This window comes from Teleopsis dalmanni, chromosome 2 (genome assembly GCF_002237135.1).
Source record: "Teleopsis dalmanni isolate 2A chromosome 2, ASM223713v2, whole genome shotgun sequence".
NCBI lineage: Eukaryota > Metazoa > Arthropoda > Insecta > Diptera > Diopsidae > Teleopsis > Teleopsis dalmanni.
Window position 1 is genome coordinate 151,023,517 of NC_051847.1, and position 18,315 is coordinate 151,041,831.

At 29.3% G+C, this 18,315-nt stretch overlaps 2 protein-coding genes across 3 annotated transcripts in view; one reads left to right on the forward strand and one right to left on the reverse strand.

Annotated features, from left to right (window-relative positions):
- LOC119679305 (mpv17-like protein) overlaps window positions 1–18,315 on the forward strand; it is a 479,294-nt gene that overhangs the window by 296,930 nt on the left and 164,049 nt on the right. The gene's annotated exons all lie outside the window — the stretch shown is intronic.
- LOC119679302 (tachykinins-like) lies at window positions 1,370–4,802 on the reverse strand. Of its 2 annotated transcripts, none has more exons than XM_038091571.1 (5): window positions 4,646–4,802; window positions 4,337–4,476; window positions 3,654–4,185; window positions 3,270–3,510; window positions 1,370–1,447 (listed from the first exon to the last, which is right to left on the reverse strand). In XM_038091571.1, the coding sequence occupies exons 1-5, from the start codon at window positions 4,736–4,738 to the stop codon at window positions 1,422–1,424; spliced, it is 1,032 nt and encodes a 343-aa protein (XP_037947499.1). In that variant the 5' UTR covers window positions 4,739–4,802; the 3' UTR covers window positions 1,370–1,421. The 2 variants fall into 2 exon arrangements, with proteins under 2 accessions (XP_037947499.1, XP_037947498.1); XM_038091570.1 differs by having other exon boundaries at window positions 3,270–3,537.

Consider the following 18,315-nt stretch of genomic DNA (forward strand, 5'->3'; position numbering starts at 1 on the left):
AAACTAACTGATTTAACTCTTTATATATCAAAGTAAGTATCTTATATTTTATTAATAAATTGACAATCTCTGCATTTTCGTAAATAAAAAGGAAGATGAAGTAGTAACTCTAACAAAATATCCTGTAATAAACTCATTATACGATCTATACATATTTGTTATAGTTGATTTCATAGTAAAACCTGTTTTAGATATATTTTTAGTATCGTATGTCTTCTGTTGTCATTCAGTTCAGCTTTTCTTAATGTAATGAACTATACTTAAGAGTAACGATTTTACTTCAAATGATTTACTTCAAAATTTATTTGTACATGAGTGTAGACATACTACGCCTTAACCATTATTTTAAACTACCTAAATCATTATGTGTTGAATCTTTAGTAAATATGAACGCTGATAATAAAAAATGTTACGATGTCTTTACATTGTGGCAGTCATTACTGTTTTTAGCCTAACGGAGATCCATTTTAGAAGCAATTTCCTTATTATATTCGTTGTTATGCCAACAACCAGTCAGAAGAATTGACCACTATCTCTTGGAAGCGTCCCCTCTTGCCAAATTGTTCTTTGATAATCGCAAAGAGCTAGCAGAAGCACACATTAACGTGGGTCTTTTTTTGCACGTACTTGATCTAACCGAGCTGTATACCCAAACAACTAATAAAATAGTTAGCAAGGATGGGTACCAAAACAAAGCGAAACCACTATATAAGCTGAGTCACCACTTCAAGCAACCAATTTAATTTTTACCTTGAATAATTAACTTTAAAATAAAACAATAATTATAAGTTAATAATATATTTTTAATATAATTTATTAATTTTAATGCATTTTTCAATTTTTATTTACATTAAGATATTCTGTGCTATTTGAAAACGTTTTTATATATTTTAATAATACAATATTAAAGCAAATAAATAAACAATTTTTATTTATTAATTAATTAATTAAACAAAATTAAGTTCTTTAATATTCGTATGTATATATATGGTTACGTACACAGACATATATATATTTATATATATACATATATAAGATATCGCATTTAATGCTCAATTAGGAAACTTATAACTGTGTTCGGAGCTTAAGAATTTTTTATTATTATAATAATGTTAAGCTAAGCAGTGTTTAGTCTTATACCTTTGCTTTACTAATTTGAATATATTTTTTAAATATAAATACATATAATGTAATAGAAATAATAATTCGAAACAATCTATCCCAGCCCTTGATCGATTGGCACGAACTATTAAATAAAATTTTGAAGAATTTCAAAAAAAAATTATAAACATTTAATAATATGTTAAATTTATGTTTTTAGTTAAAAAGGAACTTATTTTTTTGATAAACATAGTTTAAAAATAAATTAATATAAATTTAACAATAAAAAAATGTATTTTGTAGGCAACGATTGAATCATTTCACTCTTTGTCGTCTTTATTGGCAACTGCAAAAATGGAAAAAAAAACTGGTGAGATACAATTGTTTTAGATGCATTAAAAAAGGTACATATATACGAAGAAAAAGAAATTTTTAAAGAAAAAAAAGGTTAAGCATTACTCAAGGGTTAAATGTCAATTGGACAAATCCTTGTTATATTTTTACGTTTATGCCTTTTGCAAAACTCTTGAGGAAAGTGTTTGCGTAAATGCTTCCGTTTTGTTTATTCGCTATTACAAATGTACAAAAGCAAATCTACAACTTAAATGCCGGAATACAGGTGCATTATACACAGACTCTTTAACTAACTGTCACAGGCCCAACAGACGTTGAGCCTCGTCTCATTGAAAGCAGACAAACGAAAACAAGCATAACGAGACGCTTCATATTTTTATATTTTCTTCATTATGTGAACGTGAGTTATCTAATGAACTTTAAAAACTGAGGAGCTGAGGAGCTAAGGAACATAAAACGTAGGAAGATTTAAATACTTTTAAAATATTTTTATATCGATTTATTACTATTTTTCAAATTATCCATTACATACGAAATGGATTGAATTGCTCTGAATTATGGGAATACAAATACACAAAATTGAACGAGTATGTATATTAAATAGACAACTATAGTCTTCTGCAGAGTAAGGAACGACTTATTCAAAATCGCTGACAGGATTAACTAAGCTTTTGCTTTTTCATGGGTGAACTGCTGCTAATTGAAGGTTCCCAAAGTAACCTAGCCTAACCTAGAAACAAGAGTTGCATTTCAGTGAGGTGCCAACTGAAATATCACCACATTGAGTGATATTAAGTGATACATTGGCTAGAAAAAGAGTGAATTGTTTTCGTTTATAAAAACTAGAATAACAAAGGTAGTTAATTTTAGAAACTAATAAATTTTCATCAAGAGTAGGATTAAATGCAATACTGCATGAGCTGGAATAGTGGGAACTTCTTTAAGAATTTTAATTCGAGCAGAATTAGGACACCCAGGTGCCTTAATTGGAGATGACCAAATTTACAATGTAATTGTTACAGCACATGCTTTCATTATAATTTTTTTTATAATAATACCAATTATAATTGGTGGATTTGGAAATTGATTAGTGCCTTTAATATTAGGAGCTCCAGATATAGCTTTTCCACGAATAAATAACATAAGATTTAAATAAAGCATCCGCCTGCAATTAAAATAGATCTAGCAAATTATTTCAACTTATTTAAATTGCTATTTAAGAATAATTTTGTTTTTTACGGGATAATTGGAAAATAGTTAAATAATAAACTTTTTAAAAATGTTTATTTATTTTTAAAGGATTTTATTTTAAATAATAAACTTTTTAAAAAAATTTTATTTGTTTTTAAAAGATTTTATTTGAATCGATATTTCGACTATAATCTATAGACATCATCAGGGTACTAATGATATTATGGTACTAGCATTAGTACCCTGATGATGTCTATAGATTATAGTCGAAATGTGAGTTAAAATAAAATCTTTTAAAACAAATAAAATTATTTTAAAAAGTTTATTATTTAACTATTGACCCGTAGAAAACAAAGTTATTCTTAAAAATTTTTTGGTCATTAAAACAATAAATTATTGGCATTTAAGGAAATATTCAGAAATTAAATCATCACCAACGCGTTTCATCTTCATCTTCGCCTTTTATATTTATATTATAAAATTTAAAACATAAAATTTTAAATTCTATATATCTTACATTTTTATTAATGGTAAAATAAAAAATATTAAAAATATATGCAAAAAGACTTTAAATAGACATCTGAAGAATAATCTTAAAAATAATTGTATAAAAATTTAATTACCATTTGAGTCAACTGCTGCCCGCTTGCCCCGCATGCCAACAAATCCACTTGGAGTACGTTTAGCATATGAGTCATATAGTAGAGACGGCAAAATGTTGACATAGTACCTTTGTCTATTTGGTTTTATTTCAAGTACATCATCTGTGGGTTCTGAATCAAGTTCATTCTTTTTGCCACGTACTGCGACGAATTTATTTCCAAAGTCCACAAAACGTTGTTTCTTACCACGTGAATTTAGAGACTTTTTAAGAAAATTATAAATAAATTTCTGAAAACTTTTTATTTTAGATTGTAACATATAATAGTTTATGCATATATAATATGTATGTAACATTTAAATTTATATTTATAATAATCATTATTTATTATATGTATTTAGCTAACCTGCGTTGCTGCTCTCTTATATGTCTGATGATCAACATCTTTTTTGCCACGCACACCAACGAAAGCGTTCGAAGGTCCACGTTTTGATATACCGTCATCTTCACCAATTTCTTCATAACCATAATTTACTGAAGGACGTTTACCTCTCATGCCTGTAAAACCAGTAGGTGCGCGTTTATTTATTTCATTTTGTGAAACAGTAGCGGTGGCTAATCGATCTATAAAATCTTCTAAAAGAACCTCACGTAAACGTTGCTCTTCGAATTGTTGCAATAACGAATCCAGACGATTTGTGTCCTTACTGCCAATATTAAACTTTTTACCACGTACACCATAAAATGCGGACGGTGCTTTTTTATAGCGAATACCGAAGGCATCATTATAATCTTCATCCATGTTATATGTGTACTCAATCGGATCTATGGGCCCGTAATTGCTATCTTGTAGGCTTACATCATTGTTTTCTTTCTTGCCACGCATTCCAGTAAAACCACTTGGAGCACGTTTCACTAGATTCAGTTCGTTTGTCGAACTAAAAAGATGAAAATTGAATTTAATTATTTATGTATACGACGAAGAACTCCAATTGTTTAGTGTACTACGTACTATATTTAAGATTAGCACATCATATGTTATGTGAATATATATTAAAACTATTATAATTGTGAGTATCTTTAACTTACTCAAAGTTTTTCATTATTTTATCAATCTTATTGTTATTATTGCTCTCGTTCAGTTCTTCTGTTCCACCAATTAATGGCACTTCAGTACCTTCTGGTATTTGTTCTGCCACATCACGTCTGGTACGCTGCTTACCTTTCACCTTTTTAGAAATGTTAAGAGGAAATTATAACTTAATTTTATATTATATATGCAAAAAATTATATATGCAAATTATTCAAAGTAAAAATTATAGTGAAAAGAATTTTTGAGGTAAATAAGAAGTTATGAGATTATATGCATATGGGATGAAGTAATTAAATGTTTATTACCTCTACGTGTACATTGTCTATGCCATTCGCTTCACCAAAAAGTATCCATAGAGTACAGCAAATTGTGGAAAATATTAAGATGTGCTTTGCCATATCTGCTTACGTCACTTTATGATGGATACTAATTGTACGAGTCCTGCGAAGGAGTTATGCACTGAAAATTTAAACAACAACTTCATTAAATAATGGACAAGTTTAAAAAAACTTGTAAAAACAAAAAAAAAAAAAAAGAAATAAATGTTAACTTATGGCTTAAAATAAAGAATGCTAAGAAGTATGGCATGGAACCATAGATGTACGCGTTTATAGAACCTTTTTCACTATAAGAATTATAATTAATATTATACGAATCTACACCCTACAATTTTAAGTATAATTTTTTGATATACTCAGTTCTTTATTGTAGTATATTATAGATGTATATGAAATTAATACAATTTTATATTTTATTGCAACTTTTACATTTCAAAAAATAACATTTGTTGTTTTTGTATACTCAGCCAGAACTCGAACTAATAGGTTTTAGAGCCACGATTAAAGCTAACTACACGCCGTGATTGGACTACAAATTTTGGTAAAATGTGCTATTTTGATCACCTTTTTTAACTCTAGATAGAAGATATAAAATAAAATAGACGCGTTTAATTATCTTTAATGGGTTTCATATAAAAATGTGCAATTTTAAAGATTGGTTCCTCGAAAATCACGGTTAATCATCCGCAATTAAATTATCATATTAGTTTTTGGTCAAGATATATTTGTACCTCAGATCGAAAGGGAAATTAAGGAAAGTAAATAGAATTGGATAGGCCAAGCCTTGAGAAAGTTTTGATTAACATAACGAAAACCGCGTGGAATGGAACCTCTAAGACCTACAACGAAGAGGCTACTCGTTTATTACCTTGATGCACTGATTGTGTGTCGAGTGAATCATCAAAATTGAAAAAAGTTTGTTACTGTCTTATCCATCTTTGAAACTTATTTTGACGTATTACACATGCTTTTAAATAATTATTCCTAATATCTAAAAAATTCTATATTCCCGAAATGGATTTAGTAGGCGTTAAAGTCTACTGCATTAATGTGTAGGTAACATAATTAGCATAGGGACCATTATGTTTGCATTACCAGGATAGTGTTTAAATATTTAGCTACCACAACAATTTTTGGCCAGTTTCAGTAACTGGTTTAATTCTTGTACTTTAGTGCAGTATGTCGAGGATATTTTGATATTTTCTAAATAACATTGTCTGTAGGGGTTATCTGAACATTTTCTGAATTAAACTCTATTATATTATTCCAAATACAAAATACTATAACGCTTTTAAGATTGTATATAATGTTAAAATTCTTGTGTACAGATCTTATTTTAAGATTAAATAGTACTCGTTATTATAGGAAATCTGACAGCTCAACATAGGTTGAATTATTCATTTTATTGATATTTTTAATTTTCTTTGGTAAAGAATAAAATTGTAAAGATACAAGATACAAGTCGGTAATTTGTCTGGTACTGATGCACAAACGAAAAAGATACTGAGTTGAGCGTCTTATTAGATGAAGAAATAAGATTCACTAAATTAAGTTTGATACTACAATTTATTGAGATAATTGGATTCAGAGAAACATTCTGACTGAATGAAAGTGATAAAATCATCTAATCGGATGATTGACATAATCTAATGATATAGAAAAAATGATACAAAAATGGATCATAGATTTCATTGCAACTTGAAATATCTATTCTGGTCTATATATCGAAATATTCTTAATGAATTATAGAAACATTCCAAATAATGACTTTTTGTTAATAACTATATTCTTTTAATGACGCTACTTTGTAGAAATGAATTAGGTACTAAAACTCTGCTTGTGATATTAACTTTAGTTCCCTCTTCTTAATCTCAAATGCGGCAATAAATTCCAATATAAACATTTTAATCTTTGTTCAGAATTAATTGCTTAATTGCATTTCAACATTGCAACTTTTGCTTATATTAAAACTTAAAATAAAATTTTAAAATTTCCTCAAAGGCAAAGTGTGAAGAAATATTCTGCCTCTGCCATCGTCATGTGAAAGACTTTAAACTAATAAACTTTTATATTTTGCTTTGCTAAAAGCACTTGACCTTTTTTGCGGCGGAACAACTTCATCATTTTAATGATGAAGTTGCAATGGTGTTCCTTGTGTTTTTGTTCTGGGCGCGTTGGTGTTGATAAGTGATTTGGGTTCGAGGATAAAAATGTGCTCATGCAATTGAGCGAGTATGTTTTTCTTTACGCTTAGCCCAATCATTTTGGGTGCATAACTAATGAAGCTTTTTTCCTGATGTCCTGACGAAGGCACGCACAGTGCTCCATTGCGCACTCAACTGGTCCAATCAACCAAAATAAAACACAAACTTAATGCTGATGGAGCAATTGTATTTTTTTCACATTGTGTAGCTTTAGGCGCTTCCGCTACAGCATGAATTCTCTTACTAAGTGCCATATTTTCATAAACATAATTTCATGTGTACGTCATTGAAGATACGTCATTCCTAGAGAAAATGCTAAAAGATAAGCTATCACTAGGAGTTATGTGATGCTGTGATATATATCATATACGAAATGTTGCTGAACTTTTTATGATAAATAATTTTCCACAATTAAAATTTGGTGGAAATATCTCGAAAGCAAATATTTATTAGGTGATTTAACATGAATATATGACCATTTATGCAAATCACCAACATAAATCTGCACAAATAGCTGGATTATATATTCTAAGCCTTTTAGATATGTGTAATTATCTTGTTCAGTTTTAAAATGGGCAATAAACAGGGTTAAATAATCTAATAATATTTATCATTTGAATGACTGTAAATCAATTTTCATTAATATTATAAATATTAAATTAGAAACATTAACCTACAATATCAAAATTGGTATTTTACTTTTATGATATTTATTAAAATATACACCTAAACTCGGAAGCAGAATATTTCTTCTTTATTTCAGTCTTTATACTGAAATGTACAAACATTTTGAAATCTTAACAATTACGTTTACATTTATTTAATTCCATGAATAAAGAATAAAAACATTTATTTTAAGATAAATAATTATAATAATTTTCTTAAACAAAAATGTGTAGAAACAGAATGTAGTTGATTACCCACTTGGTTGCTATTGTGACGAACCTATCAATTGATTCCTATGCATAAATCTTTCCTTATACATTTAGATAATACAATTTTCTGCAATAATTAGGTTCATAAAAAAGATTTCGCTTTTATGTACATATGTTTCTACATGCACTATTCGGTTTCCTTAGGATCTCTGCTTCATATTTTGTATTATATTGTTTATCGTAATGGTCTGAACATTTTTGTCAGTTAATTTTTCAAAAGTCGAAGATATATGAAGATGGATGAGCCCAAATGTAATAGCCAACGCTGATTGCGAGGTAATTTGTTTTTTAATATCAGAAACAGCAGTTGTCCAAACAGGATTTCTTTGTACACGCATGCTTAACTTAATTCTGGACATTTTTCGGTAAACATTGATTAATTTTAAGTAGCATTTGACCATTTGGCAAAACTTTGCCAAATTTCTCTAATAATTGTTGTATTATTGCAAAAATTAGCTTTTTTTCTCTGTCTCTCTCTTACTCTCTCTCCTTATCTCTTTCGCTCCCACTCTGTCACTATCTCTTTCTTTCTCTATTATTTTAATATATATGAATTTATATGCATTAAATTGTCCATGCTGAATGCAACTTGCAGTGAATGCAGGAGCTTATATTTTTTATTTAATATATATAAATTTCAAATCTTAAAAACGAAGTGAATCCCCTGGCTAGACCTCTTACTAATATGACAAATTCATCTAGACCTGAACGGAAAAATAGACCCGCCATCCGGATTTCCTAAAAATCATCCTGATTAATTCAACTTATACGCCGTGATATCTGGTAAATAAACCCTGGCTACTTAGTTAGAGGCCCCTTAAAATAATTTACAAAATCATTATACATTGTGACCGAAAAGTTTCCGGAAATTTTAAATAAAACGCAAAATTCTTAATCATCATCAATATTTATTTTATCTCCTTCAAAATATGCTCCATTAGAAGCGATACACAAATGCCAACGTTTCTTCCAATCATCAAAACATTTTTTATAGGCGCTTTCCGGTATGGCTTTGAGTTCCCTCTGCGAATTCTGTTTTACGTCTTCTATGGATTCAAAACGCGTTCCTCTGAGTGGTAATTTGAGTTTGGGAAACAGGAAAAAGTCACACGGTGCAAGATCAGGTGAATACGGGGGCTGTTCGATGGTATTTATTGAATGTTTGGCCTTAAAATCGTTGATAATGTTGGCTCGGTGCGAGGGAGCATTATCGTCATGAAAAATCCATGAATTATCCTTCCACAATTGAGGCCGTTTACGGCGGATATTTTCACGCAAACGTCTTAAAACAGTCAAATAATAGGCTTTATTGACTGTTTGTCCTTCAGGGACGAATTCATGATGCACCACACCACGAATATCGAAGAAAACAATCAGCATTGCCTTGATTTTCGAGCGACTTTGGCGTGGTTTTTTCGGTTTCGGCTCGTCTTTTCCTCTCCATTCCGATGATTGTTGGCTTGTTTGCATGTCGTACTCGTAGACCCATGTCTCGTCACCCGTTATGATGCGTTCCATGAAAGTTGGATCGGAATTGGCACGATCAAGCATGTCTAACGAGACCTGTCCACGATGGTGTTTTTGGAACAAATTGAGGTGAATCGGAAAAAGCCGAGCGTTGACACGTCGCATACACAAATTGTCCACCAAAATCAAACGAGCCATCTCACGACCGATGCCTAGCTCTCGTGCTATCTCTCTAACACTCACATGAGGATTTTGGAACACGATTTCCTTTGCCTTTTCAATGTTTTCGTCGGGGGTAGAGGTCGAAGGTCGTCCAGAACGCGGCATGTCTTCGACGGTCGTACGACAGTCCTGAAAGGCTTTGTACCACTCATAAACTTGAGTTTTCGATAAAACTGATTCCCCATAAGCCTTTTGTAGCATTCGCAAAGATTCTGCACACGAAAATTCGTTCGAAACACAAAATTTGATGCAAACTCTTTGATCAATATTTTTTTCCATTGTTTTTTTCGCAACGCACTACTGAGGTGAACTGGTTTAAACAGCTGCCGTAAACGAACTGTCTGACAGATCGCGCTCATTTTTGGCATAGTAATTGTCCTTAATTGCTGCCAAACTACATAAACTTAAAATATCGAAAAATATACAGCGCGCGAATTTTAAATGAGAATTTCCGAAAACTTTTCGGTCACAATGTATAATTCATTATAGTATGTTTATATAAAATAATTTGTAATGTAATTATTGTTAGGCTTTAATTTAAAGCGATTGAATAAAGACATATTGTTAAATAAAAAAAAAAATATATATATGTATATTATATATCTAAATTATAATTGAAATTTAAAAGCAATTATATAAACCTGTTTTATAAAACCAAATTGGTGAATTGGAAATAATAATTATTTAAATAAAATTTCTAACTTTTTATAAATTATGGTCAAAGTGTGACATCAATTAAGCCCCAATAAAAATTGTTGATATATTATAATTTAAATGTAAAACTAAACGAGTAAAAAGCACAGCATCGCTTTGGGACATTAGCCTAATATGATGACAAAAGGAAAATGTCCTAAATAAACAAACAGCAAAGAAATATATATTTTATATAAAACATAACACAAATATGTTATATGTAAATATAAAATAATTTATAAACACGGTTGAGTTACGATTTGTTTAAGAAAATGTTTTTAGCATAAGAAACATTATAATGATTTTTAAAAATTATAAAAAATAAACAAAAAACTTTTCTTTTTGACTGTGCATAGCTGAGATATAAGTCAATTTGTTTAATCAACAAAAACAAAATAAATAAATAAAAACAACGAAGAAAACAGAAAAAAAGAAAAACAATACAGCTTCGAGCAAAACCCCAAAAAGGATAGGATTTTTCAGAAGTTGGCCCACAAGTGGCATTTATTTTATTTTTGTTTTCTATGATAAATGCAGGCATATCATTGTATTATGTCCATATAATATTTGCTTTCGTTTTTTACGCTTTGTGGGTGTTTGTTGCTTTTGTTATTAATTTTAATTTTTGATTTTTAGCCTAGAGCTTCAAAAATTTGTGTAACCGCCATTTTATATGCACATCACACTTAACAGAACACACGCGTACGCACATACACACCTACACACCTACAGCGGTCATGCTAACCCACATTTCCAAGCTCATAAAAATTCCTTCAAGCAATCATAGCAAACTGTGTTCAACGAAGGCAGATAACATTGCAGGAACATTGAACATAAGAAACATAGCCAAATCCAAACTCAAATGCAGATTTCACGTTCCATGTTCCTTAACAAATCAAGCATGTCGTGGATGCCTAATGTTTTACTTGCTTGGGCATGCCGAAGTGTTGGGTATCATTGGGACAGGCAATTAGCACTTGCTTAAAGATTTGTACATGCGTGGGCTCATACACATGCTCACATATAAGCATGTGTGCAGAATTCATCTTTGTTTATGGGCACATCAGAGAATTTCTTTGAGATTTGATTTAGTTAATTATTTTGATTTCTATACAAGTTGTGTGTTTTGTGCCTTCTTCATTTTAAAATTTCGCAGACTCTTCAGAAAAAATCTCTTTAAGCACTTTTTAAGGATTAATAAAAGTACTTCAATTTCAAGTTTGTCTTAAATTTGATGGACAGTAGCGTTAAGTTTACGTGCTTAGAAACGGAAAACTTGAGTAAATAAATAATATTTAAGCACCTGCTTTTGGCATAACGAAGCAAGCTCTTTTTATCCACGGATGAGCATTTGCTGTTTTTCCTACTACATTGTACACCGATTGGATATTTAAAAGAAAATGGAAAAAATTGAAAGTAAAATTTAAAAGAAGTCAAAAATTTAACTTTGGCTTTGTCGAATCCTAAATACCCTTCATACAGTATTCCTTAAAAGTACTAACGGATTAGAAATACAAACTTTTTAAATTCATTGACGTAAGGAACAAACGCAATTCTGTTAATACAAATGACTTCTTCATATCATATTCAAATTGTACTCGATTCTTATGATTTGTTCCTTCAGACTATAAATTTGGTCTTAATAATTAGTATAGATCTGCATTTATATTGGAGAGCATACCACCCGCTTCCTTTCTCTAATCAAATCATTATTGCCTTTGTACAAATATGTTATATGAATCTGACTGATTGTACTTATATAGCAATTATACATAACTTTGAACTCGTTGATTTCATTATTGGTAAAAGGATTTTATTTGCAATATAGAAATAAATACAAAAGTTTCAAACATAAAAGCATACATATATCTGAGCCAATCCAAATGATATTTGACATATCAAATTACGTTAAATGAATAATTCAAATGTCAATCATAGAGACTAGTTGAAAGTGGTAGGTTAGTTGAAGTGGTGGCTGAGTCTAATTAGTGGTTTCGCTTTGTTTTGATGCCACATCCTTGTTACCAACTATTTCATTGGCTGTTTGTTGATACAGCGTGGTTATATCAGGCACGTAATGTGTGCTTCCGCTAACTCTTTGCGATTATCAAAGAACAGTTTATCTTTGTTGACTGCTCTCTGTCTCCAAAGAAAAAAGCATGCAAAGAAAAACTGATAGATAGTTTTTTTTTCTGACTAATAGCAGGTGTGACATACAACATTAAAATGGATTTTTATTTTGGCAGCTTGTCAGTAATGACTGCCACAACCTAAAGACATCTATGGTATTTCTTTATATTAGCAATTATATTTGCTTAAAATTGTACGAAACCCCAATGTGCTATTCGTCTTACAAGTAAGAAGACACTTTCATATATAGCTTGTTATTTAAAAGTGTTTGCCTTTAACAACTTCTAGACACGTTCGGTGACAGTAAAGTAGATAGATGGAAAGACAATCCAAGGGGCATAGAAGCGTATAATGCTAGGTTGAGTTGTCACATCAAGGTGATCAGATAAAGTTTCAGTGTTACAAACAACTTAGCCAACTTAATATACTCTCTATAAACAATTTAAAACTTAATAATAATAAAAACTTAATAGTTACTAATAAAGAAAAAATTTCAACATTTCTAAACGATAAATGGAATTATTATAGAAGTACACAGGTCTGACTTCATTCTGCTGTCTTCATTTAGCAATGGTTACATAGGCTTAATCAAACCATTGTGATATCACATGATACCAGCACGACCCCTAATTAGCTCTTCTTTAACTATTTTGTTGATGTCATGAAGTTATTACTGAATTATTAACACATATGAATTATTAATACACATATTAATATTAAGATGCAAATGCAAAAATCAAGAATTTCTGAGAAAATAATAATCGTTGCACCGAAATAGAATCTATTTATGCAATTGGCTCAAATCTATAGATTTTTATTCCGAACTCATCTACCGACACTATTCTACTCTTCTATTTATTCGTGACCTCCTAATCCTATTTGCTTATTAGCAATTTGGCGAAGTGCATTTGAATATGTGTTCCAACCTGTTGATTGCATGCAATTATATTAAATTGAAGCGTGTTGAATTAAATTGAAAGTTATGCAAAGATCGAAGCGACAAATCAATTGAATTTAAATTCAACTTCCTTTGCTGACATTGCCTTACACTGCCTTACATTGCACATCAAATTTGCCTTCGCAATGTAAAGAACAGAGCCTTACCTTCTAGACGAGTCTTGCTTGAGAGTGAAATATTATTTGTATTGATTGTTAGCCGGGTACTTTAGTATCAAGACACGTTTGCGGTGTTTGTAGAATATTGTGTGAAATTTATGTTTCTATGCGAACCGCATTATGATGATTTCCAGCCACAAGTTCCACCATCACTCGCGACAAATGTAGCGATGTGGATTACATCGTGCTAAACGGAGGAAGCACAAAGACTGATTTAATTTAAAAGTAGCAACTGTGGAATTCCTCTGTGCTTATTTTTGCATTTTAGATGTTCATCGGGAGTGTTCCTAACCCAACTACTCGTAAATTTCTCATATTTGTCATTTTTGTTTGCGCTATTCAATGTAAGTAAGAATTTCATATTAAGTTTGTTCTAGTTTCTTTTTAAACTAAATTTGTTGCCATTCTAATATAGAAATATTTTAAATATCCTTAGCTTAGGTTAGTTATGTTTAGTCATATAGCTGTTGACTCTTGTCGACAAACTTAGTTCATCTTCTAGCACACTGTGATACCATTTTTAAAATGGCCTCATGTCTTATTGGGCCACAACCATTCTGCGGTTCTTCATGCAGCTTTTTCAAACTTAAAATTAACGAATGGCTTGAAAGAGCAGCTCAGACTGATAGAGATAAGGTAATTATCTGCAGACAAGCTAAAGAATTTATAACGAATCGATCAATGATTCTAATGCTGAACAGAAATGGCATCCGACTTGTCACAGGGTTTCTCATTGGACATTGTGGAGTTAAAAAGTATCTATCAAACCTAGGTATTACAAGAGACGATTGCTGCAGACTTTGTTTCGAAAAATAGGAAACAGCAAAACACGTTTTGTATCACTGTGATAGTCGTCACACTTAGAATTCGGTACTTATTAACTTTTCACCCACTTATAACGGAATAAGATAACATCTCTCCAAAGGATATAATGGCGTAACTGCTATTCGTCTATGAAACTAAAGTGACTATGTCACAATAATCCTTAAGGGATTCTGTGATGTGGTGACAAGTTCCCAACCCGTTTTTAAATCTAATCTAACTGCTTTAGACAAGATATACCTACACTTTCTTTATTCCGAAGTGAAAGCAACGGCTAAATTCAGGTCCGCATAAACAGTATTCTTCCCTGGGCTATTACACAAAATAAATTGCTTTAAGAGTTTAGGAATTTATTGTAGTCAGCATAATTATCAGATTGATTCGTTCATTTGCTGGAAGTAACAAAATTACAATATCAAAACTTTATATTCGATATTTTTGGGGAAACAAAACAAACATTTAAAATTAACTTTATTTAATTTTTGAACAGAAAATATTTTTTTAGTTTTTATTGACCTGCTCTTCAAACTTCTAATTGTGTACAAACACATTATGGTAGCGTAGGTTGGAGTGGCGGCTTTAATCTCATTAATTACGGTTCTAAATCAACTCGATTTAGTCTTGAAATTAAGAGAACTGTGGTACTAACGAATGAAGGAGGCAATAATATATAATATATTATATTTATAATATATTATATATAATAATATGTTATATTTCACTAATATTTAAGATTTACTGCAATAATCAAGATATAGACCATCACTTAAAAGTGAAGTTAATGTTGAGCAATTTCATATAGGTAAAATTTATTACATCCTATTATTATTAAATATAAAAACTTGAAAGATGTTAAACATAGGCGACGTCGATAAGTTTTTGCCAACTATGACTATTATTGTATATGATATATGACAATGGTTCCACTTTTAAGGGCTTTTAAGGAAAATTTCCGATCTTACGAGATAGATTGCCACTGCAGTCTATTGTATCAAATAATACGGTTAAATATCAAATAATAATTGCTTTGAACATATTTTGCACAGATAGTGGGAAGAAAGAGAAAGCAATAGAAAATTAGTCACTTCTTCATAAAAAATAATTTTATCAGAAAATATTATCTCAGCATAGTCTTTTAATTTTGTCCAATGTTTCTCTAATTTTAAATTCCACTTGAATTTTAAAAATTTGGATCCAAATACACTAGTTTACACTAGTTAATACACTAGTTTTAGCATATTAATAGTATTGTTGAATCTACATTATTTTCATATACTCATACCTATATCTTTAAAAATAATTAAACCTATATTATCTAGCTAAATATGGTGCCTATACAGACCAATAATCTCATATATATTTATTAAATATCGTTGAACAAAAATATATTATTTTCTACTGCCCTACATAAATTTTGACTACTATTTATCGCTATCATATCTACAACTAAAAATCTTATGGATTAGCTTAGTTGATAAACTTACTATCAGAAGCGTTATGACCTCATATTCTCTTATGTATAGATAGGTATTCTATAGAATTAATGCATTTTTTCAAATGTGTGTTTAGGTAGTACAAATTTGTTCCCCCTGCCATATTTAATTTTACTTTACTTCACTAAATAGAAAGAAAATTACTACATTACTACAAATGAATAACATAGAACAGAACATCCACTTAAAGATAATGTATACATACATACATTTCAATTATAATTTTCTTATGGAAAAGTAATTATTCTTGTTTACGGAAAACATTTGAACATGTTAGTCACTTAAAAATATAATCATTAAACAAAATTAAAATTTCTTATTTTGTTCATTTTATTGAAATAAATAACTTTTATTAATTTACAAAAAAAAAATAAGAAAATCAAACATCAGTCATAGAAATATGAAAGAATTTTATAAAAAGATGTGTGTTGTGAAATTAGATCTAGCTTAATCATAAGTAATATGACTCAGAAATTTTCTAACGAAGGCAGTCAATTCATATTATATACCAATATATCAGTTAACTTGGAAATACAATAGAGAGATCAATATGATTTCAATATGATGCAGTGACAATATATAAATTAATGATATTTTCTCTGTTTGACAAATAAAATTTCGGAATAGTGATAACGGTTACAATATGATGTGAAGACAAACTAGGAATGTTACAAGACTATGGTAGGTTCAAAATATTATATATTTTTTCGCTTACCGTTTTTTCTGAAGAACATATCGAAGATCACATAAACTACATTCATATATAAATAAATAAATAAATATCCTCCAACCACATTCTATTTGACTGCCCAGCCTTGATCTGAGCCAGGAGGAGGTCACTAGTTCGGGAATTGCTCTCCCCTTCCGACATTAGGAGGTCCTCAACGGCCGACATTTTAGCTTTCATCCGGAAGGCGGAATGTCTTCAGTTCAGTTAGGGTCTGTTATAGCACAAAAGATCAATCATAATCGCAGTGCTCTGCTCAAATGGGAGCTAGTACCCCATTCTGTCTCTATTTATCTATCAGTGATCCCTCATTACTTTCTATTATATATATTATTTTATATAAATAATAAAATAGATAAAATATATATCTAACATATTTTATATTAATTGATTGTACTATTTACTATTATATATATATTATTTTATATATATAATAAAATAGATAAAATATATATCTATTTTATATTATCACAAAATTTATAGTATAACAAAAACAAGATTATCGTATACTGTAGACAAAATAAAAGTGATAGTTTTAAATTTAAAAATGGTTGTCATAGAAGGCAATTAGAATTATTGTAATTAGTTATAAATATTTTATGAAAATATGTAATAATTATTTAAGAAGTATTTATTTTAAATTTATTTTTTATTTTTTTATATATTTTATATAATTTTATTTAAAAAAAAATTTTATGATATTTTCATCACTACGTTTGAGTAAATTGGCAACTAAGAACCAAATACGAATATTAGTAATATAATATTATAAACCTATTATTAGTAAACCTAATGTTATTATATATAATAAATTATATTCAATTTATAAATTTTTGAAATATTCTTCTTTAAGCATATTCAATAACTCTGCGTGAAGAGAGTTTAAAATTCAAGACGTCAAAATCTAATGTACGTATTAACTGATTATAGTTCTTAACATTTTAAAATAATATGTAATACGACATAACATACCATATAAAACATGGTATAAAAAAATATAAAATATATAATATATATAATATATATATTATATATACGACGTATAAACGCTCTTAATAAGTTTTATGTGATAGAAACAGATTCTGACGACTTATACACCATTTGAAGATAATGATTTTTGATCAATTTATATCTTTTTTAGCAATATATCTAAAATAATATTAATAACTTAGAATGCCGATATTAGGGTTAAGTAATTTTAGTTATATTTGTCTTTATATTGAACTTTAATTTTTACTTTATTACGCTAATTTAAAAAAATGTAATACCATAATATGTTAAGCATGATATTTTATAATACATCCATTAACATTAGTTAGTTGATATAATATAGCTCTTTAAGATCAAGTATTGTACTTATATTTATGAAAGAAGGTACATTAACTTTATCCGGTGTATTCGGCAAACTTTTTATATAATGAAAGTTTTTTTGAACGAATTTAGTATATGAAACAAAGAAGGAGATAGCGATTATTTCAAAAACAGATTCATTAAAAGTATTGCGATAGCATTATAAATAATATTATTTTCAATATAAAGGTATTTCTATAATCACCTAAATATTATAAAAAAAAACCAAATCGTTCCAGTAGATTTAATATTTAAATCCAAATTATAAGAGCTTGTGAGGTAAATAATTTAGAATAATCTCTTTTCTAATAATCGAAAAAGACAATCAAACAGATTAGCCCTAATAACTTCAGAAAAAATGTGGCTTATACTTGTTAAGTGAAATATAAGAATTTCTTCCCAAATACAATAAAATATCTATATGTTATATATAAAAGAAAAAACAAAACAGAAAATAACAAATTTACCGCAATAACAA